At 44.4% G+C, this 27,188-nt stretch overlaps 2 protein-coding genes across 2 annotated transcripts in view; both read left to right on the top strand.

The window, feature by feature from the left end:
* The window catches only part of BTBD19 (BTB domain containing 19), a 47,882-nt gene extending 42,179 nt beyond the window's left edge, over window positions 1–5,703 (top strand). The window contains exons 5-8 of the mRNA XM_083447831.1: window positions 135–203; window positions 679–810; window positions 2,310–2,435; window positions 3,034–5,703. Coding sequence (XP_083303957.1) covers window positions 135–203; window positions 679–810; window positions 2,310–2,435; window positions 3,034–3,168 — 462 coding nt within the window. The 3' untranslated portion in view covers window positions 3,169–5,703. The remainder of the gene's footprint in view (window positions 1–134; window positions 204–678; window positions 811–2,309; window positions 2,436–3,033) is intronic.
* A 15,167-nt stretch (window positions 5,704–20,870) lies between these two features.
* Window positions 20,871–27,188, top strand: part of EIF2B3 (eukaryotic translation initiation factor 2B subunit gamma) — an 87,170-nt gene continuing 80,852 nt past the window's right edge. The window contains exon 1 of the mRNA XM_083447819.1: window positions 20,871–20,926. Coding sequence (XP_083303945.1) covers window positions 20,897–20,926 — 30 coding nt within the window. The 5' untranslated portion in view covers window positions 20,871–20,896. The remainder of the gene's footprint in view (window positions 20,927–27,188) is intronic.

Below are 27,188 nucleotides of genomic sequence, written 5' to 3'. Positions count from 1 at the left end.
TCTGGTTGGTCTGTGTGAGAACAGATTAGATGGACCTTTGGCCTTATCCAGCAGAACTCTTCTTACGTTCTCTCAGCTTTGTCTCTTTAAGCACAGCCTTTTATCAATTTTTCTTCTCACTCTCTTAATGGCAGGCAGCTGTAGCATATGGGCAGATGGATTTGCAGATACATTGCCTGGCTTTCATCGAGAGTTGTACTCAGGTAAGCACAGGACAAGTGCAGAGGTTTCCCCATGAAATATGGAGGTCCTATTCTAATCAGACCTCTTCCCTATAGGACCATGTTTGTTGTTCGTGCATTTGATATATTTATATCCCACCTTGCTTCCATTACAGTGGCATATATAGGGTGTCCAGAGTTGCTGTGTCATGTGCTTTCAGACCATACTGGCTCAGTATCATGATTTGGTTATGCAGGGAACAGGGTGCCACCGGCAGACATGACCTGTCCTCCAGATTACATCATCTCTCAGTACCTCGGTGCAATTGGGAAGGGTGGTGGTCTTTGTGCTTCATCATGGTAGGAAGAGGACTCTAATGCAGTTTATCTCACCTATTTCAACCCTAAACTCTCTATGGACATACCATGGGTACCTTACTCCTTAGCTGTGGCCGCCATTTTTTAGTGACAGAGGAGTTCTTTCCACTCCACAGATGAGCTGCATATTTTCCCCCAGGACGTGGTGCTAACACGTGGCTTCTTGGAATTGTCGGAACTGGCAATGCAAACTATCTTGCGCAGTGACTGTTTGGCCATCGATGAGGTGAAGCTGATTCGTGCTGTTCGGGAATGGGCTCATGTTGGATCCGTAAGTGCTCATTATGTGGTGAGGAAAGGGAGAAAAGGGAACAAAGGGAGCAGGGATTGAGGATCCCACTCACGGGGTTCTCTTGGAAGATGTATAGAGCTGAAAAAGCCATGATGGGGAGGAATGATTGTGGATGCTCCCTGGTGATAGCAGGTTGCTGTGGAAGTGGGGAGGGCATAATTTTGCCCCACTTAAGTTGGAGAGGCAGCAACAGAAGAGAGAGTGCTGATGCTCCATATAAATACAGGCTTGCACAGTTGGTGGGTGGGGCTGGTTGTCTCTGCTGTATTTCTGTATTTCAGTCAGCTAGTAGTTATTATTGTCTCCATATGTTAGTTGTTTTAGTTTATACTGATGTTTAAGAGGATCTATGGTAATTGTTCTGTGTCGTATTTTTTGGTGATATTTTTATAATGTTGGGAACCACTCAGACAGTTCTTGGAGGAATGAAACAGTATATAAATTACCTAAATAATAAAAATAACTGCAACCCATTGGCCAAAGGCAGCAACTTACACCTTTCTTGAGTATATAAAACGTTTTCCACAGAATTATGTGGTTGGAAAATAAATGTACAACCAACAAACCACTTCACATTAATAGCAGATGTTAATCTACAGTTATTTGCAGGTTTTCCATAGCATTGGTGTTAGGGCTCCAACTCTCTCACACCCACCCACACTGAGTCCACCTCCCTCATTTAACTACCACCAGGCCTGGCTCCAAGATAGAAGATCTTGGTTTTCAGACCAGCCAATCAGGCACCGCAACTGCAATATTCTAAACCTAATGAGCCAGTCCAGTGCTCTCCTTCAGTAAATTTGCTTAGAGCCAACCACCTACCAACCAACAGAATCTAGGCCACAGTGTGTTCCAAGCAGATAAGAAAGGGTTGTAGGATAGAGCAACTGCTTTGCATGCAGATGGTCCCAAATTCAGTCCCTGAGAACTTGAGGCAAGGTTGGAAGATACTCCTGTCTGAAATACTAGAAAACCCTTGCAAGTCCATATGGTAGACACCACTGATCTAGACACTACTGACTCAGCATAAGGTAGCTTCCAATGTTCCTATGATGCACTTGCCCCAGTGAAATGACAGCCATCAGATTTCCCTATGTTCTTATCAAAAGCTGCCTACAAAGCAAGTAGCTCCAGCTTAACTAAGAAAGAGAGATGAGACACATCCAGGAGAACATGGAAACGTTCCCACTGGTGCCCCCATCACATGACTTTTCCCTATTTCTACCCAGCTGCAAGAGCACGGAGCAGGGCCCACTAGATCCCAGGAATTCTGAGGTGCCTTTCTCTGATACTCCACATCTCCCATTGTTTGGCGACCCACTCCCTGGAACTGAAAATTATTTCCTTCCCTTTCCCCAGAGTTTCTGCTGCATCACAGCAGTTCAGAACTAGGACAGCTTGTGACATGATTGCTTATCCAGGTCTGTCAGCAGCCCCTCTCCCCTGGCCTGTGCTGATCCTGAACTCCCTTCTTGCAGGCTGTTCTAGACAGGACTGTGCACGATGTGGCAGCAACAGTGGTGCCAGGGCTGCGTCTGGATCTGCTGTCACCAAGTGAGCTGACCACGCTGGAGGAGGAGAACAAGAAGGACCAAATGATTCCAGTGAGAGAGGCTACCCACCTCAGTAATAGCTTTTTGCACCAGCTTGCATGGATCACATGTCTCTCCCTGTCTTTAGAGCGCTTGCTCCTTCTTTTCATATTTAATTAGCTAAAATTAGTGGCAGAGAAGAAGCGCCTTTCCTGTGGTTTGCAGAAGTACATAAGACTTTTAGGGGAGTAGGGAACCTTGAGGGAGGTGGGACCTAAAATAGCTCTGTGACGAGTGAGAATGCTCAGTGGCCGGACCACAGAATACTGACTAACTCACTGGGGAAGTTGTGGAAGGGATGATGATACAGGAACAGAATGGAATATCCTGAAAGAAAGCATCACTGGGTCAGTGGAACCCTGGACAAGAGCACATGTAGAGTTCTGAGACCAAGAGAGTTTGTTGGTTTACTAGGTGATGGCCTCGGGGCCCCTGAGAGAAGAGAAGTGGCCATCTCTACTTCTTCCATCTGCTTCCCACTGTATCCTCCTCAATTCTCCTGCTTAGACACCATTCTGCTGCATTACCCACCTGGGCATGGTTCCCGCTGATCTTCACTCCTGTCCAGCACTGGCCTGAATATAATGGATTTGTTTCTACCCTTGCCTAGGTGGAAAGCCTGGCTCAGGCCTGGAAGATGCATGCACTACGGAAGGGGTGTGGAATGCGATCCTCCTTGTGCCAGCGCCGGCGTGGAACACTAACGCGGGAACATCAACGCCCCCTTGACCCACAGCACAAGTGACACGGTGACACCTGAATAAGAAGGGGGTAATACCTCCATGCCCAGCCCATCCAACTTTGGTCATGTTGGCACTGGGAACTTGCAGCTGCTGCTTTGAATGCCTTGGGGGCATCCTGCCTGGAGCCTGAGCCTTACAGTCAATTGGCAGAGAGAGGTAGGGGAGAGTTCCAGTGTGTGAGGGGGAAAGGCCTGGTTTCCATCAGAGGTGGACAGGTTCCATCCTAGGGTTGTACAGTGGTACCTCAGGGTACAGACGCTTCAGGTTAAAGACGCTTCAGGTTACAGACTCCGCTAACCCAGAAATAGTACCTCGGGTTAAGAACTTTGCTTCAGGATGAGAACAGAAATCACATGGCGGCAGAGCAGTGGCAGCGGGAGGCCCCATTAGCTAAAGTGGTACCTCAGGTTAAGAACAGTTTCAGGTTAAGAACGGAGCTCCAGAACGAATTGTTCTTAACCAGAGGTACCACTGTATCTAATATCTGGTTTTTTATTCTTTTGTTTCTTCCAACCCCAACCTGCTCTTAGGGTAGTGATGAGTGTGTCAGACTGAGACTGAGCAGGAAGAGAGAGAGAGAGAGAGAGAGAGAGAGAGAGAGACCCAGGTTCAAATCTCCACTTACCCTTGAAGTCACACTCTCTTAGCCTGATCTTTCTCACACGGCACCAGGCATGCTTCCTTGGGGAAAGGAAGAGCCACCACTGAAAAGGCCCCGTTCTCATGTTGCCATCCCCTGCACTTCCCTCAAAGGTGGCACATAGAGAAGGGCCTTAGATAACTAACACAGTGTCCAGATAGGTTCATGTGGGCAGGGGCAGTCCTTGAAGTGCTGGGGGTCCTGAGCAGCATAAGGCTTTATAGATCAAAACCAGCACTTTGAATTGAGCCCCCAAACTAGCTGGTAGCCAGGACAGTTGTGCCCAGATTGTTGTTATATGCTCAGACTATCTTGCCCCAGCTAGCAATCTGGCCACCTTATTCTTCACCATGGCTCACCTACCACAAGGGGCAAAGGGTAGGAGGGACGTGTTTACTTGGACTGGTCATGGAAAGGTGCTCCTACATTGAAGTGAATGTTTTCATTGTAGACAATAGGGTGTGTCATAGGAAATCCTGAGCACTATCATATAATCAGCTACCATAAACAGTGCTTTCTTAATACTTTGATGCACTTTCTGTTAAGCAATCAGCTTATCACTTGAAAACTGCCACTCCAACCGACCTTCTAAATTGCACCCGTTACTAAAAGTTATAATTGCATCTACTCAGAGTAGTGCTTATACATGCTTGTCAGTCTGTGTCAAAGCACGGGAGCTAAGGTCTCCTTGACACTTATCTCACTTATCTCAGAAACATTGCTTAGTATAATATACTCATCTATATGAGTCACTTTTCCGCTAGGAGATTGCAAAAGTAACAAGGGCCAGGTTCAAAAGCTGGTCAAGTTGTGGGAGATGGTTCTGTAATGACCCAAGCCCTCATAGAAACTGGCTGTTCTGTGGGCAGGATCATCCCTTTGCACTTACACAAATAATGTTGTCTTTTCTTTTAAATGGAAATAGAACCTCATCTTAAAATAATAAGAACAGCAAGTATTACAAATAAAACTCATTCCCCTTTAACGTAATCTGAACAACTTCTTATGCTCTTTAGCATTTCCCAAAAAGTCCCTAGTTTAAGTAATATGAAGGAAACAAACAAACAAACCAAAGAACACATTTGGATACTGAAAGCAGCAAGGTTGTTCATCATCCAAACTTGGATGTATTTGCATGGTTTAACAATGGACTTAAAGATAAAGGAACCCTGGACTGTTAAGTCCAGTCAAAGGCGACTATGGGCTGCATTACGATGATAATGATCATGATAAATTACTAGGGCATTCCACAGGGTGCCACTGCCAAGAAGGCCCTTGCCTGGTTCCCTGTAACATCACTTCTCGCAGTGAGGGAACTGCCAGAAGACCCTCGGGGGATAACCTCAGTGTCTGAGCTGAATGATGGGGGTGGAGACACTCCTTCAGGTATACTGGGCTGAGGCCATTTAGGGCTTTAAAGGTCAGCACCAACACATTGAATTGTGCTCGGAAGCGTACTGGGAGCCAGTGAAGATCCTTTAGGACCAGTGTTATATGGTCCCAGCGGCCACGCCCAGTCATCAGTCCAGCTGCTGCATTCTGGATTAGTTGCAGTTTCCGAGTCACCTTCAAAGGTAGCCCCACACAGAGCGCACTGCAGTAATCCAAGCGGGAGATAACCAGAGCATGTACCACTCTGGCGAGACAGTATGTTTAAAGTGTTGAACAGCAAGGAAACACCAGGTGTGTTTTTTATACTACATGGTAGCAATTTATTTCGTACACCAATGAAACAGGACTTAAAGAACAACATTGCAACTACAGATGCCATAACTGTCTCTGTCTCCTTTAGTATGAAACAACTTTTATTTTTTTGGATGATGACGGGACTGTCGCTCAGATGTTGTACTTGATATATCATATTTTGCTGTAATAAATTACAGAAAGCTTTTATAAATGCTATGTACCTCCACTGGTGGAAAAAGCTGAATGGGAGGGAGGAATAGGCTCAATTTCATTGTCATTATTTTATATATCTCCTCAAAATCTTTTTAGAAAACAACACATTCAGAGTAAATAAAATATCAGTTGGACAGAAGCAGTTGAAGTTTGCTATATCCAATATACAACTTACTCTCTATGCAACACAAATCAAAGGTTAGCTCCCTGAGCCTTGGGGAATTCCCTCACCTCCAATAGCCTCTTTCATACAGCATATTCAGCCAATAGATGCTCCCAGAACTTCATTCTAAATTCCAGGGACTTTCCCCCCCCAATAGTCCCAACATTCTAGGAGTGGAACACATGGAAATGAACCCATCAGTCTGTATCCCCAGTGACTGACTTATGCAGAAGTAGTAACAGCTTCATTTTTAAAGACCAAGAAGCAAAGGATCTAACTGTAATGGCCAGCCCCCCCCCCCCAACAACACTGGCTCTGGTAAACAGCTCAGTCTTCATGTGGATGCTAGGGGTTCAGATCAAGGTGTGGTGGATACTGTCAGTATATAACCAGAGCTCACCATGAATGGGATTTGATTGTACTTTAGCCTCTGGCACAGTTGGCCGGCCACTCCTTTTAAAAAGAGGCCTGCTAGCCAGCTGCTTCAGGTCAGACACAGGTAGGTCCTGTCTGGCACTGTTTGTTTGAGTACCTGGTTGCTAGGCAGGCAAATGGCCCGGGAAGTCCAGAGAAAACCTGCTTTTCACTGTATTGGAATGTGCTGAGTCACCTAAGTCCAGGAGTTGCTTTTATTTGCTTCTCAGTTGTGGGAAAAGAACAGCTACACCAGACAAAGATGTGAGCCCTTTGGGGGAATTGTACAAGACAAGTGCACTGGAAATAAAGTTGTGAGTTCGACCATTTTGAACACTGAAGTAAAACTAAGAGCTAGACTTAATGAGATGGTGGGAGATTCACAACTGGATCTCCCATGATTTTAAAAAATGATACATGCAGCTGGTGGGGGGTGAGATTCAGATCAGGAGGGGCACTGAAGAAGGGAATTACTCTCCCATCTCCATCTGGTTTCCTGGTTAAAATTCTCCTCCTTCTGCCCCTACACAGCTGCTGTTGCCACTTCATGGATTAAAACATATGGTGTCCTCCTTCGTCCTGTAACAAAAAGATGAAGTCACAGGAACCCAGTTTAAAACGATATTAATATAAACATAAACATAAGATACAAGCCAAAGCCAATATGTGAACAACAGTATAATTCTCTGAACAGTGAAACAAATCTCCAAAATAATATTTACATTCATATCACTTTACATTGAGTTCTTGTGACTTGGTTACTTTCAGCTGGGGACTCCCTCCTCTGCTTTGCTTCCTTCCTCCTGTGTCACAGGCCCAGTTTTCTTCTCTTCCATGGCTGCATTTGCAGTTTTTCTAAATCTGTTGGGAAGTCAGTAACAGATCTGCCTTCTTCTTGTCTAGTTGCTGCTTAAGATGCTGAGATGTGTTCTCTGGTCGTGTGGGACGATAAGGTTTTTAAATAAACCTGCGTTTTCAACCACATACCAGTTTTTTCAAAGCCCACAAGTGAGTGAGGACTGGTATAATTATTATTTTAAATCAGGTTATGAAAAGTTTCTTCACTTTTTCACCTTAGGTATAACAACACAAACATCATCTACTGCAAAACATAGCAAATTACATACATACCACACAGCCATTTTCAAAACATCCTTCTAGCATTAGACAGCATCTGCTGCAGCAAAATATTCTCTATCTTTAACTGTCTAATAGGTGCTGTGCAGCCTGAACCTATTAATGTAAACGTCACTGAATTCATTAGAACTTACCCCAGAGCCTTGGTGCAAAACTACGCAAGACACAAGAGGTTTGTGTTTGGTTTTCCTGATGTTTCTGTTTCTCATGAAAAGCACCTTTGGAGTCCCAAATTAGAATGAAGGGGGGCCTTTTTAAACCCTTTCCCTCTTTTATCCCTTTCCTTGAGCTAAACCGGTCCTCCCCTCCTAATGCTATTTGCCCTGCTGAGAAAAACCGACCCCAATCTCCTTCATCTCATGTAGTTCAGTCCAAAGGCAGCAGACTTGTGCAAACTGTTTTGCATACATGCCTACAAATCTGTTATATAATCTGTTCTTTTTAGTATACAATAATGTTTTGGTTTGTTGTTTTTTTTTAAAAGAAGACTATGCCTGTTAAAAATAAGGACTGTCAAATCATTTTAAATAAGGGTGCACTGTCCTTGGAATGGTCTCCACCCACCTCATATTGGGCAACATCAAAACTGGCCACGCCCTGACTCACAGCTATTCCCTGTCAGGTAGATTTTCTCCACAAAACCTATGGAGACTTGACAGAAATTTGTTCCAGATGCTGCACCTTTATCTTAAGGCCCAGGGCTGGGTGGGTTGGCCCTGCTGCTGTTTGGGCCTCATAGAAACTGGGAGGTGCCAGAAACTGGATGAGGAGAATGTGTCTTGTATAAATGTTACTGTCTTTATCTGGAGAATAAGGTCATCGTGCTCACAAAGCTATTCTTTTAATAGTATTGACTGTTGAGCTCATGTGGTCTAAATAACAGAAATGTGTAGCAGGGTTTTCCTATGCCAGCCATTTGTGTGTCTACATGGCTGGGGGAGACCGAGGGAACAGTGGAACCAGCCCACTGTATGCAAATACTGTCATCGTCTCAGCATTTTTGGGATGATGGTGCCTGTCCTTTCCAGGGAGATTTCCTGGACAACCAGTCATATGCCTGGCTGTAGTGGCTGCTGTGTAGACATACCCAGAATACAAAGCAGGTACAGTGTTATCTTCTACTGGATCGTCTTACATTGGAGTATGTAAGCTTCTTTCTCACACAGAACTCTTAGTCAGGCAGACTGGGAATGCAATTCCTTCTGGGAATGCTTTGTCTAATGAAGCTATTTCAGTAATTCCCAACATGGCCACTCCCTCTGACACCTAACAACTTAAATACAAGGAGTTGTTTACCTACCACACCTTTTTGAAAGTTGAACGGAGATATTTTGGGATCATTACAATTGTATTTAACTCTTGTGAGCCAGCACAATTTGCATTTGAAGTGCTAAAATCTTTGAAAACAGGCTGCTAAATTACATTTGTAACCAGTCAGGCGCCTGTTCCTCTCTCTGCCAAGTCCATGGCAAGAGCACATGAGATCTCAGGCACCCACACAGGGTCTGTGTCCCTTTGGAGAACAGAAGATACAGTGGAGGCTGTCATACTTTAAGAAATAGGGTTTATTCGCCTAATTACAACCTTGGTCTGTGTGGAGGGGGTCCAGATCTTGCAGGCAGTTTTTCCTTCACCCTCACCATGATCTGTCTCCCCTTTTCTTCCTCTTTCTTCTTCCCAGAAGCCCCTTGCGCTCCCCCAGAGCAGTTACCCTGGCAACCTTCCAAATCCCTAGTCTCTGGTCTTACCCGGAACAAGGAGTTGTTGACTGGTTTGTGTAAGGCAGCCCGGGAACCCCCTTGCAGCTTATATTTCCCCTGCATATCACAAAGAACCCATAATCCTAGCATTTATTAATTTCTAGGTTTTAGTGGGATTCCCCCCAATTTCTATAACAGTATATACACCCAGACTGCAAGAAGGAGAGTCCTGTTTAATTTGAAAATTTGCATACTTAGGATTCTTACACCAAGATCAATTAGTCAAATCAAAGATTGTCACTTTCACACATGGAGAAGGATTCTCTTGCTGGGTTTTCATCGGGTTCAGGACATCACACTCCACCAAACAGAAGAGAGGTGCTGTGAAAACTGTGGTAAATGTGCCTACCATCATGGGAACAGAACCGTTAATCAGAACTGTGTAAACTATTTTGGTGCACCCTTAAATCTGCTTATGCCAACACAAAATCAAGAACCGTCCCATGACCCTTCTCAAAACTTTGGGAATACCCATTTAGTGTAGTTAAAAACAAGCAAAAAACCTGAGGCTACCCATTCAACACCCGAAGTTAAATGTACACTGGTTTCATCACCAGCTTATAGAATTGTCCTGTACAGTGGTACCTCAGGTTACATATGCTTCAGGTTACATACGCTTCAGGTTACAGACTCTTACAGACTCCACTAACCCAGAAATAGTGCTTCCGGTTAAGAACTTTGCTTCAGGATGAGAACAGAAATCGTGCTTTGGCGGCACGGCGGCAGCAGGAGGCCCCATTAGCTAAAGTGGTGCTTCAGGTTAAGAACAGTTACAGGTTAAGAACGGACCTCCGGAACGAAGTAAGTACTTAACCCGAGGTACCACTGTATCTCATTCCCAGACATGTTGTGGGACTATGCCAAAAAGCCAGACCTGTGGGCAAAATATAATTTCACAGAATGTGCTCTGTTTCCAAACTCAGTAGCCCTGAGAAAAATGTGTATTAAAAATACACTCCATGTCTGATTGGATATCAACCTCTACCAACCTGATATAATCTCCTTTCCTCCAAAGAGCTCTGAGTTTCTTATCCTCACAACAAGCCCATGAAGTAGAACAGGCTGAGGGAGGAGGATCAAGATTGCCTACTGTGCTTCTTGGCAATTGCCCTAATTATAGAGGGTTGGTGGGCATATGGGGATGCAGAAGGGGGAAAGTAGAGTGGTAAGCAAGGTTTCAAAAAGTACTGTACAGGAATCCCCTGTCAAATTATATGAGCATTTACCAAGAACATATTTGGCTCACTCAGACACACCCATTGGATCACTGTCCATTCTAGAGTCAAATTTATTACTCAGCTAAGCAGAGAGAGAACTTCAGTTAGTAAAAATTAGGTGCAGAGAATCATTTTTGTACTTCTGTACTGCCCTCTGGTGGGCAAAACAGATCTCTGGTACACATGATGCTGTTGACCAGGCCTGTTTGAATCCAGTTTCTTTGTTCTTTTTCAGTTTATTGGTTGATGAGAAAAAGCTGAAAGAACTGAATATGCACGAGAAAGAAGTAGGTGCAGAGAGAGTGATTAATAGCATTTTTAATATTCAAAAGGTCACCATCTGGGATGTAAGAGGGTACTGGTTTATGGTCCGCCACATATCTAAACCAAGGAGTAGTCAACCTTTTTGGACAAGTAGGCAAATTGGAATTTTGGAAAAGAGTTGTCTTTTAAAAAGGCGCCAGTCAGAAATGGTACCAGTCAGAAAACGCTGCCACAGGAATAATAACTTAATGCAAAATGACTGCCTAGAAGGGCATGGCATAATGCAAAAAGGTTGCCACGGCAAAACAAAAACAGAAAAAGAGAATCACAAAATGATGCTGGGGTACATACAGCCCCATCAACAGAGAAAAGAAGAAAGAATCCTACATCAGCCACTGCACCATTCACTCAAAGAGAGAAGCTCTTTGCATCTCTCCTCTGTTCGGAATGGAAAGGAAGGTGGATGTCCAGTTCTGGCATCCAAAGAAATGTGGGCCTGTTTAAGGGATTTTAGGAGAGAATGAGTCAGTGAAGACAGGAACTGAGCAGGAAAGGCAATAGACTTTCATGGGGGGTGGGGTGGGTTTGAGCTTATTTTTACTGTGACAATTTGCAGGTGTCACAGGAGGTACTGGTGAGCACAGTGGTCACACTGGTGCCCCCTGATCTAAGCAAATGGTCTTGCTCCAGGTTTGACATGGAACATTTTTTGGACCTGCAATGAGGTGGGTATGGATTTAATCTGTTACTTTTCAGGAGAACGCATATGGGGAATTCCCATATTCAACACCGGGGACGACAGAGGATAATAAATTAAGGCATTTTATCAAAAGGAAAAAATACAGGTTTAAACCAATATTTTTATTCTTATAAAATGCAACAAAAAGAATTAACCAAAAGGGAACATACATGGGGTTTCTTTCATTTATAAAATAATTAAATAAACAACAAGAATGATACAATATTCGGCATATGCCTGACACATGCCTTCATGAATTTTAGTTCTAGTCCAACGTAACCCAAAATACTTCCATCGGATAATGTGTGGAGTGTCAGTTCTCCCACAGCTTCTGGAAGTGAATCATTTTTATCATTATCAAAGTTTCCCAAGCATTTTGAAGTCATTCATTTTTTGTTGGTAAATTTAGTTTTTCCCAGGCTCAGAATCAAAGCTTTGCCAGAATCAAAATGGACATCTTGCTCTTGGGTTAACTCAGCCACCTGTCATTCAGTCTGTTTGTAATTTGTTTGTAAATCTGCTTGTTTCTCTGTAATGTGATAAGTGAGTTGATTGCTGAAATATTGTATTAAATATCAGTTCTATAGTGGGAGGGGGGGAGGTTGAATGTTGGAACAGATTGTTGAAGGTATGATGGCAGAAGGATTCCAGGCACATGGAGGAGAAGAGGATGGGATGAAGACCATATGGGGAAGAGCTACAGGGCAATATGAGCATATGCTTTGCATGCAGACAGTCCCAGGTTAAAATCCCTCACATACCCAGGTAGGAATGGAAAAGACTGTCAGTCTGTTTAGATAGATTGTACTGAGCTAAATTGACTTGGTATAAGGCAGCTTCCTATGTTCCAGTGAAGCTTCAAGGGGTATGATTTCGTTCTGTGAAATATGGAATAATATAGAAGGTAGGAGGATAAGGCTACCATTGGCTACTAACTTGGTTTGCATCTGTCTATCTCGAGAGACATTGGAAAAGTGGCCTACGTAGATGGACCACTGGCCAGCAGGTCTCTCCTTACATTTTGAGGACATTGGCATCACTTGCTGAATGTGAGGCCTTCCCAGCCCTATAGGAAGCCTGTGTGGGCTTCCTAGTGTTCATCCATATAGTATATAGTCATGGAAACGGTTCTATATTAAAAGCTTCATTATTCTTTAAATCACGAGCATGCTGTTTCTTAGGGAAACTGATATGATTCATCCTGTTGCTATAAAAAAAGTCAGAATGAAAGATTTAGGATGCAAGCTGTCAAAATTTCAGAGAGATCAGTTGAAAGGTAGCTTGGCTTATGGCAGTTTAAAAATGGGAAAGCAGATAGTACTTACATACCCTGCACACATAGTGGCATCTGCCACTAAAGAGCAACCACAGTGAATGTAGCTACTCCTCACTCTCCTGAAGTCTTGCAGCCTTTGCCCCGTCCTCTTGTTCTTCACCATTTAATGTTAATTGATCAATGCACCCACAAGCCACCTGCTTCCATCAAGCTGCCTACTGCCAGAACTTCCAGGTTATACTGGCTGGCTTCCCATACATGTTATCCTGTGCAAAATAAGACAGCACTCAGGGATGGCTGTCCTGTCAAAGGAGCAGTGATGCAACCAATTGAGATGCAGAGTGCTGACCATTGCTTCTGGCGCCTCAGACGCTTCCCGAAGTTTCATCTCCTTCCTCTAGCTGCCTGGTTGGCTAATGCGGGGATACCAGAATTGGCTAGGGGAGCGGTGAACATACGAAAGAGGGTTTGGGGCAAGGCAAGCTTTTTCTCCTTGATGAATTCCCCTTTTCCATTGGGTGTTTATAGTGGCAACAAGAGTTTTGAAATGTTGTAATGCCAGGGAACCTATACAAATATTTCCCCCCTTGGAGGCTTTTGGATCCAATGGAATCCAAATTCCAGCTGATTTGGCCTGGTTGATATCTGGAATCGACTTGGGACGGCTGACACAATTGTTCCTAGTGCCCTGTCCCACTGAATAGATAGCCAATTTTAGTGGGAAGTGTTTCATATGAAGGGTCTGGGACAATGGTTAGAGAGCAGAAGACAGACAACTCAGGATGAGGATGACAAACCTGCTTTTAGATTGCCAGTTTGGATCAGGGATGCTGCTTTGTAGTATTTCTCCCCCCCCCCCTTTTTTAAAATATTTTTTTATTAATTTTAACATATAAATTATAATACATATCACAAAACTTCACATCTTATACAATCTATTTTTGGACTTCCACCAACACCTCTGATGATCCACGATTCTTATCACTTCTTCAGCATTTCTTAAATTCATATTGCCTTTAATTGTCTTAACTAACCATCCTCCCCTTTATCCATTTTTGCAATAATTCAAACAATTCACTTCACAAAAGTTCTTGCAAACCTACAAACGTAATCTGATCATCACAATTACTTTTCAAATAGTCCGTAAATTTACTCCAGTCTTCTGTGAATCTCTGGTCCCGCAGATTTCGAATTCTTCCTGTTAGTTTATCTAATTCTGCATAATCCATCAATTTCATCCTCCATTCTTCTTTCGTTGGTGATTCTTCTTGCTTCCATTTTTGTGCCAGTAATATTCTTGCTGCCGTCGTTGCATATGAAAACAGCTTAAAATCTTTTCTATTTATATCACTTCCTACAATGCCCAGTAAAAATGCTTCTGGTTTCTTTATAAATATAAATTTCAACATTTTTTTCATCTCATTGTATATCTTTCCAACTTCTTCTTGGAAAGCAGATTCCAGAAGGTGCTAGGAGGCTACTGTACATTCCTGTGAGAGGTGTTCTGTTGGGTTCAGTTTTGTCCCCCATGCTTTTTATTGTCTAGAATGAAACAGTTGGTGGAGGTCATCCACATACAAGTATGCTATTTTCTCCTTTTCATCAAATCCGAGGAGGGTGGTAGATCTCCCAAAGGGTGCAGTGCCTTAAGTGATTAAAACTGATCAGTGGTTTCTGTGATAAAGAAAATCCTAGTGGGGATGACTCACAGCAGTACACATGTAGTAGTTGTTATTTATTGCATAAAGCAAGTAGTGTTGTTGTTGTTGTTCAGTCGTTTAATCGTGTCCGACTCTTCGTGACCCCATGGACCAAAGCACGCCAGGCACTTCTGTCTTCCACTGCCTCCCGCAGTTTGGTCAGATTCATGTTTGTAGCTTCGAGAACACTGTCCAACCATCTCGTCCTCTGTCGTCCCCTTCTCCTTGTGCCCTCCATCTTTCCCAACATCAGGGTCTTTTCCAGGGAGTCTTCTCTTCTCATGAGGTGCCCAAAGTATTAGAGTCTCAGCTTCAGGATCTGTCCTTCCAGTGAGCACTCAGGGCTGATTTCCTTAAGAATGGATAGGTTTGATCTTCTTGCAGTCTATGGGACTCTCAAGAGTCTCCTCCAGCACCATAATTCAAAAGCATCAATTCTTCGGCGATCAGCCTTCTTGATGGTCAGCTCTCACTTCCATACATCACTAAAAGCAAGTAGTAGCTGCTGTGAAAAGGGATTGATTGTTAAACCACTCCAGGAATTGTTGCTCCGAGGGGGGAATAGGGGCCTCTAACAGCTCTCAGCACCCTTGATGAACTATAGTTCCCAGAATTCTCTGGAGGAAGCCACGCTGTTAAAGTGGTATAATAGTGCTTTAAACGTGCAGATGTGTCTCTGGCCTCAGTGTTGCAGATCCACTATGGACCATAGTAAACTCTCATTGCTTGGGACGTCGACTATACTGCAGATTTACCTGCAGGTGGTGCTGCTTGGCTACATTTTAAATGTTCAGAATAGTTGACCAGCTCTGAAAAAAGAGTGACAGAAGACCTAACCCCTCTGGTGTATACAGTATTGTGATCCTTGAAATTGATGCTGCATATAATTCTTTTAGCCTTATTCTATGCATGACATTGTAGATTGGGCTAAGTGACCATGGCTGGGTTTTTGCATGGCCATGCTGCTTATCTACCTAGAGTTTTATCCTGCTCTGAGTTCTCCAAGGAACTGGCTGGCATAGGTAGCTCTTCCCCCTGCCCTCCACTGCCTGTCACAACAATGCTCTTTTAATCTATGATGCAAAGTAAGAATCCTAAGTATTCTTATTAGCAGACAGCAAATGCCACTGAATGCATTGGGACTTCCTTTTGAGTAAGCATGTTCAAGTGTTGTCCTGACAATTTCCTATCATGAGTCCATGGCAGGTGTGTACATGTGGTAGTTCACTAACATTGCAAGAACTATCTGTTTATTACTGATCTCTGTTTCTTCTTCTTCTTTGACCACTTATCACTCCATAAGAAAGTCCAGCTTCTTACCACTTGTCCACTTGTCCAGAGCAGAAACTTATTCTGCCATTTGAGTGAACATAATTAACCCGATATGTGTGAGTGAGTGCGTGCCTGTGAAGAGGCAAGACACAGATCAGGAAAAAGGCTGGGGTAATGCCAAGGGAATTGAAAGCAACCACCACCAAAGAGTTTGAAGCCTCCTCAGGAATTGTGCTCAAAATGAGATTTATGGGTAATGTAGTGTACCCAACACATTCTTCCTTTTTCAGGGGCAAAAGGATTTTGTTCCATTCATTGTGGTAGCTTATTGTAAATTACCACAATAAGTGGAACAAAATCTTTCTTCTCTGAAAAAGGCAAGCCTCCAAAATGTGTTGGGCACACTCTATTTGCCACAAACCTTTTCAGTGTTTTCTTCTTTGTTTTTTTGAAGACAGAACCAATACACCCATCATATTTTTGTCTTCAGGCATCCATGCTGCAACCACACCAGACACATACACACACACTGATCCTTCCTTAACTTTATTTTATTTTTAAAATTTCTATGCCACCTTTCAATATAAATATTCACAGAGCAGCTTATGCAATAAAGTTTAGTCAGCCTGCTCATATTTTATATGATAGAATTTTGTTTTTACTCTGTTTTTCTCTACAATAGATTTTTAAATGCTCACCATCTGTAAAATATCTACCCAGTTGCCAAAATGTTATCAAACATCTCCTGAATTACAGCCCTATTTAAAGTGCTGGCAATTGCACAATTACAACCTTGTTTTGCCGTTTTGATCACTGCCCTTCCTGTTGCTCTGTAATCATAGTTAGGTAAAAGCTTTGGTCAGTGACCAACCCTCGCACGGCCTCACTCCATGCAGCCTCCCAAGTTGGCAGGGAGCAACTAAGTACTATTTCCAAACAAATTGTCAATTGATTTTTCACCCACCTTAAAGTAATTTGGCCCAGTGCGAGGGCCACACATGGAGGCAGAGCAGCCCTTCCTTGCTCCCCCATAGAGATCAAACAGCTGGCTTAGCCTATGGACTGCCTGGAAAGATCAGGCGTGGAGTGTGGTGGGTGAGGGGAATGCCCACCCCCAGTGAATAGGGAGACACAGCCTTGTGGAAGTCTTCCCTCAGGGCCTGTCCGGAGCAGTTTCCTGTGCTCCTGGTTCCACCACAACACACAAATGCAAATGCAGGAAGTGTCCTTCCCATTAGCCCACTGCAAAAGCTGGCTGTGCAATCCATCCACATGGGCTGGTGGAGGGAGCGGCAACACAGCCAGAAGCACTTTTTGCAAGGGGGCTGAAATTTAGAAGCCCTGCTGAACCCACTAATCTGATCTTCAAAATCAGGGTATTTTTGCACGTGTTCACATTTATCCCTCTCATCCCCTTCCTCTGTTATCCAGCCCTACCCGCCCCACTCCACTCTCCATGCTGCTTCAATGTAAGCTCATTGCAGCAGGCATCTGTGCTCCTCTTCCTCCTCCTTCCTGTCTTAGATTTAACATTCATTTTGGATTCCCTTGACACAGAATCCATGCTCCAGAGTTCATGCTCCTTGATGCCATGAGGACACCGCAGGAACCGTCAAGCAGGGTGGAGAAACTCCTTGTTTCATACAACCAGGCCTTCGGTCTCTGACCGGTCTCTGACAAGGGCAGCCCCACCATGCTTAGGTGACTGGCTCAGCATCCGATAGTGTGCAATGATGTCTGTCATTCACCTCAAATCCTCACAGCTCAGGCATGCTCCCAAGTAAGAGTTTATTGAGGAAACAGTGCTGCTCGTGCATGCATGCTTTTCACAGCTGCCACTGATGCTGTCAGCATCAAAATGCCAGCTCATACTTTTAACATGGAAAAACCACTGTTGTACATCCAAAGTGACCACTGTTGTGGATGCTTGTTAGTGCATTTACTTTGGTAGGTGGTCCTTATCAGTCTACTCCTATTTCTGTTTGCTTCTCATTTGTTTCAGGTGGCCCAAATGATACAAGCATGTCTATTCCCACTGATTGATGCATGCTGAAAGCAAATCCCAAACTGAAACAATCCGATTTGGAGGAACTGTCTCCACACTGCTCATGTGTGAGGGATTATTCTAGAGACTGTATGCGGCATATACATTAAAAAAAAAAAAAAACCTAATAGGGAGGCCTTGTGCAAGACCTCTTCATCACTCTTATGCAAGCCTTATGCAAGTCAGGTAAATATTCTTATGCAAGAGCTCAGTATTGGAAATGGAAAGGGGAAATGAAAATGGATATCGCCCCCAATCAACCAGCACAACAAAGCCTCAATTTTGCACATTATGAAACATAGTAATTAAGGCTGGTGATGTTTGTTCTTGTATACTTCCGGGGATTTATTCTTTTTAAAGGTGTGCACATGCCCAGAGCATGAAAATATAGTGGAGGGCTGAGAATTGAGAGGAGGGGCAGAAAAGCTCCACCCACTGGTGTGGATGATATGCAGGAGAATAGCAACGAGTATCCATGACTTAAAAAAGAGGAATGTGAAGAAGTTGATGTGCCAAACTTGCACACATTACAGTCAGATCTTTACAAACGTTTGCAATGTAAACTGTTTGTAATATAAGGCCCTGGTCTGGAAGTATACCAAGTCAATCTACCAAACAAAGAGAGTCGTCCCCCCCCACACACACTTTCCTAGTTTGGTTGTGTGAATCATCTATCTGCTAGATTCAAATAATAATAATAATAATAATAATAATAATAATAATAATAATAAATAATTTATTTTTCCCCGCCCACTCTGGGCAGCTTCCAACAAAGACCAAAAATACACTAAGATGTCACACATTAAAAACTTCCCTGAACAGGGCTGTCTTCAGATGTGTTCTGAATGTCAGGTAGTTGTTTATCTCTTTAACATCTGATGGGAGGGCGTTCCACAATAAGAATAATTTAGTCCAATGTGTCCGATGGAAACATGTTAGCAACAGGGATAGGGGCCCTCCCCGAACAGAGGCTTAATTCAAAATTTCCTTGGAGTTTTTTGTTATGCATTATGGCAGGTGGAACGAAAATAATGGTCCACTAAATTTATTTAGATGACTAATAACTTACTCATATTTTGTGCAAGGTACCATAGCTTTGTGGCATGTATACAGCTCCAACAAAGTTAACATTAAAATACTTAAGCAAGTTATATTTATATGTACATGGATAAGGCCCTCTAGTATTCTTTGGGCTGCAAGCATTTTTGTCTCCGTCTGCTGCCACCATCCAGTTACTCTTCACCTCATTTGTTTAAACAGTTGCTCATGTCCTGGGGCACTGAGTTCCAAAAGCCCATTAGTCTTAGCACAAAGCCATCTTTTATTGAATTCATTTGGAATTTAACATCTACCTTGAATTTTGTTGACTTTAGGATGGATAAGTAGCAATTCCTATTAATTTTTGTACAAAATGTTATTTTATATTATAAATCTCCATATACCAAAATGGAGTTTGGGGAGTTACTGTATTTTCCCCATCCGCTTCTGGTGTGTGTGTGTGTGTGTGTGTACGCGCATGTGTTTGTGTGTGTTCCAGTCCTTCTCTCCCTCCTAAGTCCTCAACGTTAGGAGCACATCCCATTCAACTCAATAGAATTTATTTCCAAATAAGTGTACTTACAACCGCTGCATGCTTTTCTTTCTCTTTCTCCCCAAGCCATTTTTGGTGTTAATTATGTTTTTCATGTGAATCCAATAATCTTCTTGGCAAGTAGCGAGGTGGGGGGTGGGGTACACATTAAAGGATCCACAAATCTTGCCAAGACTGGCAAGATTTATTGAAAGCAGGATTCTGATTCCTGCATGTTGGGACAGCACTCTATTTTGGGTCTGGCTGGGAAATGAGACACAGTGGGCACATCTTTTCTTTCTCCCTCTCCGTTTTCTTCAGCCCCCTCCCTCCCTCCCTCCCAGGATGGAGTCTCACCCAGTAATGGGGCGAGAGAGAGAAAGCAATTGTTCCTGTAGTTCCAGACAAGCTCACATCAGAAATCCAGTCCCTCACTGGGTTCCTTGGCACAGACAGGCATCTCAGCTGCTGATCAGTGATTGATTGATGCCCCCTTAGCCATCAATTGGGCCTGGGGGAGCAGAGGCGGGTACCAACCAGCTGGATGAATCACCCTGATCAGGATGCATTCCTCACCCCCCCTTGGCTCATCCAGTCATGCTGAAGCTGCTTTAAGAAAAGGTAATGATTATTATGAATCTTTGGAATGGGTTCCTGCTCCAAGTCCCCTCCACACACCCTGCTGTCTGCAGTGTGAGGCATTCCCATGATAACCATCTGGCAGACTGAAGCGCTGCTGAGGAAGTCAGCTGGTTTGTGGGTGAGGCACCCCAGTGAGTCTGGCTTAGGTAACACTTCCAATTCCTCCGTACAGACAGGGAGTGGTGAGTAAGAACTGTGGAGTTGCGATTTTGGGGGCAAGGGGTGTGTGTGTGTGCTTGTGCGTGCGCTCTCCTCTCCCAGGCCAAAACCACCCACTGTGTGGCCCCAGGGACATGTCTGTGTGTGCAACTGCATGCCTGCACGTCTGTGCATGTGTTCAGAGGCAGACACTGCTTTGTCCTCTAGGAGGCATACACACAGAGATAGGATATTTATAACACTACTACAGTATGATGTGCTGGGAACTAACGAGACTTTCCACAGAGATGCTTCCTTGTGGAAGTAGCTCTGAAGTAGCTATAACGTCCACATAGTTCAGGGTGCAGCCTGAAGTCACATCAGGGTACCACCCTGCAAAGGCTAAATAGGCCTGGCTCTGTTGAGGGCCGGATGAGTGACCTTCTCAGATCCACAAGTGACACATCCTTGGCTTCCATGATGGAAAAAAGTGGGCTAGGAGCACGAGAAAATACAAGAGTAAAAAATAATATAGATTATAAAAAGGATAACTTTTTGCATTGGTCTCCTTGCTGATTACAGTGCCCTAGCTTTTATCCTTTAATTTATTTTTCTGTTAATTTCACTATCAGTATTAAGAAGAGGCTAGGATACCTAAAGTAACATGATTATACCAAAGCGGTTGTCGGAAGTTATCAAAATGATGTCGTGTGACACTCTAGTTTACTTCTTGGATGCCAACAGGCTTCATGAAGCTGCAGGAGAAGTGATATTTGCATCAACCTTTTGTAATATTATGTTCAGGGTTTTTTTAATGCACTTTCTCCGCCATTGCCTGGCATTCTTCTTGGTCAGATGCCTGCTAAGCTTCTTCCTCACAAGCAGGTGAGTAAAGGGCGGGTGGGGAGGTTGAAGCTATTCATGCCACTAATTAGCAGCCATTTTTCTTTAGACTGAGGGAAATAGGAATGTTTCCCCCCAGCCAACCGGGCCCCAGGAATGAATTGGAGGCAAACAAGCCAGGGGATAAAGGGGTAGGCGGGTGTTTTCCTGCCTCAGTTGGCAACTGTTTCCCTAATAAAAAGAGAAACATACTTGAGGAGGGGGCTGCAGGCCCTAATTAGAAGGAAGGGGATTAGAATAGTGAAAAGGGGGCTTCTCTCTCTCTCTCTCTCTCTCCTGTATACAGGATCCCTGAGTTAATGGGAAGAAAGGGCTTTTGGGGGTGGATGGAGTCAGCATGCGGGAGTGCAGGTCCCCCCCTCACTGATACAGCTCAACTGCCACTCCTGCCAGCACCCCATGGGAGAGAGGATGGCCTGATTTAGGAATGGGGATTGTCTGAGTGGGCTGCACCGGTTTTGATCTGGCAAAGCAAGAATCAAATATCAATAACCATGTGCCTTGGGAAGGGGAGGGGCCCAACCTCTGGTGCGCTCACTTGGGAGTTGGTTTGATAGGTTTTTTGCAAAAGCGTATGAAAGGGAGATCTTGGGAAATGTTTCAATCCTAGAAAGTTTTCTGGCTGAGGGAGTGAGTAGCTGGGAGTTAGTCTGCTTCCACAACAGGTGTTTAGTGTGGAATTGCCCTGCCTTAGGTGCTTATATTTCACAGTGGGGTCACACAACAACATTGCCCAGTATTGTAACCCTCCTGTTTTTCCCCTGTGCTGCTTCTGTCTTTCTTCTTACCACAGAAAGTCTGACTTTTTTTTTAAGGGACAGTTGTAGTTGCCTTGAGCGCTACTCTAACATCTTATTAAAGATGGATATTTTTACTTTATTTATTGAAATACTTGTATAGTACAGTTTCATTTAAAAAATAGTTAGAACAAGTCCAATTGAGGCATTCAGTGAACTGTTTCATCTGTACTGGATCAATTGTGATGTGAGGATGTAGAAAAACAGCTTGAAAATGTGTGACTGACAAACTGTCACCCTTTGCCCATCTCGGCTTCTTAAAGCTAGTCATAAGGGTTGACTGGGCAGGTACAGGGAGTGATCAGTGCTTCATTGGAGGTGGGGGAAGTATCATTCTCCTTGAAGGAGGTGGTGGTCATCCCCTTCTTAAGAGGTCCCCCCTGGACTTTAAAGTGCTAAGCAGCTATCACTCAGTGGCAAATGTCCCCTTTGGGGGCAAGATGCTTAAGAGGGTGACATGGTGCTTGGTGCAGTCTCACTCAATGCACATTGTTTAATATCTGGTACAGTGGTACCTCGGGTTAAGTACTTAATTCATTCCGGAGGTCTGTTCTTAACCGGAAACTGTTCTTAACCTGAAGCACCACTTTAGCTAATGGGGCCTCCAGCTGCCGCCGCACCACTAGAGCACGATTTCTGTTCTCATCCTGAAGCAAAGTTCTTAACCTGAAGCACTATTTATGGGTTAGTGGAGTCTGTAACCTGAAGCGTATGTAACCGGAAGCATATGTAACCTGAGGTACCACTGTACTTGTTATTCTACTTGTTTATCCCAGCTACCTGGATGTAGGTCTTTCAATGGCTGTTTAACTTTGGCAAAAGGCAAATTTTACTGCATGCACCTATCACAACCTTCTCTAGCCTGGTGTCCTCCAGGTGTTTTGAACTACAACTGCCATCAGCATCCCTAAACCAGCACTGCAAAAACATCTGGAGGGTACCAGGTTGGCGAAGGCTGGCCTAGTACAAGACCCCAGAGTAAGTTCCCTTGTAGACTGCCCATATAGTCACTTCTGCACCTAGCAATAAATGCTTCCGGTTTTCAACATTATGCTCGCAGCAGATTCCAAAGAAGATTTATTACTGCGTACTATGCCCCTGCCACTTTGGACAAGCCCCTGGAGTTTGAAAATAATCAAATAGGAGGAGGGACAATGGTTTAGGGAAGGAGCCCAGGGATAATATTAGTATAGGGCAGAGTGCCTCAAATTTGCATCATTCCCAGAATTACTTCTGGTTGATTGCTACCAGGCATTTTCATCTGCCCAGAAAGTTTATAAAAAAATTAATGGAGTGGTGGCTGCTGGTGGTATCTCAGGCTATTTTCTATGCAGCCCACATTACATTTGTTTTAATCCCACCCTCAGGGTCCCATACAGAGTTCTCCCCACTTACCCCATTTTAACCTCACAATGCCATCATAAGGCAGCTTCGTTTCACAGTGAGCTTCATGGCTGAGGGGGATCCCTGGTCCTAATGTGGTAGGGGCTGCCTCATGCATCCTGGCAGCAACTCCTGTCTCACCTGGGCACTCTTTAGGGCCCTGCTGCTGAAGTCCAAAGAACCAAAGAGTGAGTGAAAGAGGAGAGACCACTGCCCCTGAGCCCATCAAGCTTCTTGTCCTCCCTTCGAGAGCCACATCGTAAAGCTGGATGAAGCCAGATCACATTAGGGTATGGGAGAGGAATCACTATTTACCACTTCCACATTGAGAGCTGGACCATAAAGAAGACTGATCGCCAAAGAATTGATGCTTTTGAATTATGGTGCTGGAGGAGACTCTTGAGAGTCCCATGGACTGCAAGAAGATCAAACCTACCCATTCTGAAGAGAATCAGCCCTGAGTGCTCACTGGAAGGACAGATCCTGAAGCTGAGGCTCCAATACTTTGGCCACCTCATGAGAAGAGAAGACTCCCTGGAAAAGATCCTGATGTTAGGAAAGATGGAGGGCACAAGGAGAAGGGGACAACAGAGGATGAGATGGTTAGACAGTGTTCTCGAAGCTACCAGCATGAGTTTGACCAAACTGCAGGAGGCAGTGGAAGACAGAAGTGCCTGGCGTGCTTTGGTCCATGGGGTCACGAAGAGTCGGACACGACTAAACGACTAAACAACAACAACACTACTTGCTTTATGAGTGCTCACTGGAAGGATAGATCCTGAAGCTGAGGCTCCAATACTTTGGCCACCTCATGAGAAGAGAAGACTCCCTGGAAAAGACCCTGATGTTGGGAAAGATGGAGGTCACAAGGAGAAGGGAACGACAGAGGATGAGATGGTTGGATAGTGTTCTCGAAGCTACCAGCATGAGTTTGACCAAACTGCAGGAGGCAGTGGAAGACAGGAGTGCCTGGCGTGCTCTGGTCCATGGGGTCATGTCATGCTGGCCACATGACCCGGAAGCTGTCTGCAGACAAACGCCAGCTCCCTCGGCCTATAGAGCAAGATAAGCGCTGCAACCCCAGAGTCGTCCGGGACTGGACCTAACAGTCAGGGGTACCTTTACCTTTAGGAAACACAAAAAAAAAAAACACATGGCAGTGTCAAATCTGGAATGGAGAAGATCCCTGAACAGGAAAGGCCCATATGTGGAAGTGACAGTCAGTCAGGACTCCTGTACCTTGAACAGTGGCTTGGCTGACAGAAGGATAGTGCACTCTTCCTTACAGCACCACCTGCATGCTAAGTATACCTTTGTCTGTTGCATAATTGTCACAGGAACCTGCCTGGAGCAGATAGTTTAACAATTCCAAATAGGAACAGCTGGGAGCATCCTGGGCATTGCTGTGGGTCAAGAGGTGGGTCTGCCTCCTCACCTGCACAGAACAGTCACAGGATAGATCCTGTACCTGTGAGAAAAGTAACCTATCGAGAAAGTAATGGGAAACAGGAAGCAGCTGGAGCACATAGCCCCTGAATTTGCATGCACAGTAGGCGTGAGGAAGTAAGCAGGAGTCTGCAGGGACTTTGAGTACACTTTGAGTATGGGGTCCTCGCCGCGGGATCACATTCACCCAGTGTTATGCCAGCTGCACTGGCTCCCAGTGGAGTAAAGGCCCTATACGGCCTAGGACCCTCGTACCTACAGCACCGCCTCTCCTGGTATGTCCCATGGAGGACCTTAAAGGTAAAGGTACCCTGCCCGTACGGGCCAGTCTTGACAGACTCTAGGGTTGTGCGCCCATCTCACTTAAGAGGCCAGGAGCCAGCGCTGTCCGAAGACACTTCCGGGTCACGTGGCCAGCGTGACATCGCTGCTCTGGCGGGCCAGAGCTGCACACGGAAACACCGTTTACCTTCCCGCTAGTAAGCGGTCCCTATTTATCTACTTGCACTTAGGGGTGCTTTCGAACTGCTAGGTTGGCAGGCGCTGGGACCAAACAACGGGAGCGCACCCCGCCGTGGGGATTCGAACTGCCGACCTTTCGATCGGCAAGCCCTAGGCGCTGAGGCTTTTACCCACAGCGCCACCCGCGTCCCTTGGAGGACCTTACGGTCTTCAAATAAAAACATCTTGGAGATCCCGGGCCACAGGGAGGTTAGACTGGCCTTGACCAGAGCCAGGGCTTTTTTGGCCGTGGCCCCGATCTGGTGGAACGCTCTGTCACACGAGACTAGGGCCCTGCGGGACTTGACATCTTTCTGCAGGACCTGCAAGACGGAGCTGTTCCGCCAGGCCTTTGGCCAAGGCACAGTCTGACCCCCCTCTCTCCTTCTGTAATCTTCATAGAACTCTAACCCAATGGTTGCCATCAATTTGATTCTGAATTGATTCTAGAATGTATTTTAATTAATTGACTGTGCAATTTTATGTACACTGTGCTATTTTTACCTGTTGTTAGCTGTTCTGAGCCCGGCTTTGGCCGGGGAGGGTGGGATACAAATAAATTATTATTATTATTATTCCCTCTCTTTTGGTGATTGTAGTGAAACACTGTGTCCAGCCATCGCTTGTTCTGTTCCATATGATCCTGCAAGGCAAAAGTATTCATGACTGGTCAGTAGGGTTGCCATATTTCAAAAAGTAAAACCAGGACACCCCAAAAGTTGTTTTTTTAGGAAGACTCCCTAACCCCAAAGTTGTACTGGTCAACAATGCCATTGGCTGGAATGGAGTGCCTCATATTTGGGGGAGGCAGCACTCCCTGCTATTGGGAGGGGAAAGTGTTGGAGCAATACAGTTCAGAAAAGACACAGTATTCACACATGGCAAAGGGTGTAGGGTCATGGGAGATAATCAGTGCAGTTATGCATTAGATTAGATTAGAGCAAATGTTTTACCACCCACCTATCAAAAGGTGGCCTAGAGGGTGAGCCAGTTCTGGACCTGACCCACTGGACATATCCATTTCCTAACCTCTGCTATTGTGTAGGATTGTACCCTATGATTCTGAATTTCCAAATGCGTGTTATGTACCAAGCCCAAACGTCTTTGAATTAAAGAAAGTTTACTATTTCAAATTTTCCACCATTCCATATGGAGATGAAAATGAATTTTGAAACATCAGACTCTCATGTGGGATGGGGATTCCATTTTTGGCTGTACTCTAGCACAGACATGCTCAGGAGACTTACATTGTTCAGAGAGCTTCCAGATGTGAGGAACCTTGAAGAAATGAAGTATTAAACAAAAACAGTGAGAGCTCGCTCAGGAGAAATACTGGAGATCGACTGCCTTGCCTAACTGCCATTAATTCATCACATTTGCACAAGCCCTGCCTAAATGTTATTTAGTCCTGATTTTGGCCCAGATAAACACAAGGTGGGTTTTTTTTTAAGTTGTCAGTTCTGTCATTAATGTACATCTTACAATATGGAAAAACATGTTTGCATATGTTTTAATTTCTTTTTTAAACATTCAGTCCTATAGGATCAGCAGAAGCATAATATTTCTGATTGGTTCACATCATAGCTTGACTCTTTTTTATGTTATGACTTTTGGAAACATTAAGTGATTATTGCAGAGCATATATAAGCATTCTGCATTCCCATATAGAAGGCACTTGGGGACCACAGCTCGAAACCATTCAGCGATGAGACCCAAACTGCTGTTATAAATACAAAATAACCCCATTTACAGTACTTCCATTGGCTATATTAAAATTTACATGCAAATATACTGCAGAATGTGAGGCTATCCCTCAAAATTACTTCTGTTGCCTAATTTTGGCCTTTAGACAATCCATCTATAGTCTCTCTAGGTAAGAACACAAAGTATGGGCAGGATTCAGCGAGTAAGCCCCATAGGTAGAAGCACACAAGGATTTCCACTAGCGCAGTGGTGCTTTCCCCCCACATCTCCCCCCTGCATCCCCATTTCCTCCCAAATTGGCTCAGGAGAACCCCAAGAACAGTATGCAGGGGGAGGAGAGGGCAGATCGTTCCATCAGGCAAGAAGTTATGTTTGCGATATTGGAGTAATCTGCTTAAAGCTAAAGGGCAGCA

This window comes from Podarcis tiliguerta, assembly GCF_965153285.1.
Source record: "Podarcis tiliguerta genome assembly, chromosome: 6".
NCBI lineage: Eukaryota > Metazoa > Chordata > Lepidosauria > Squamata > Lacertidae > Podarcis > Podarcis tiliguerta.
This window is presented reverse-complemented; position numbering and strand designations above follow the sequence as displayed.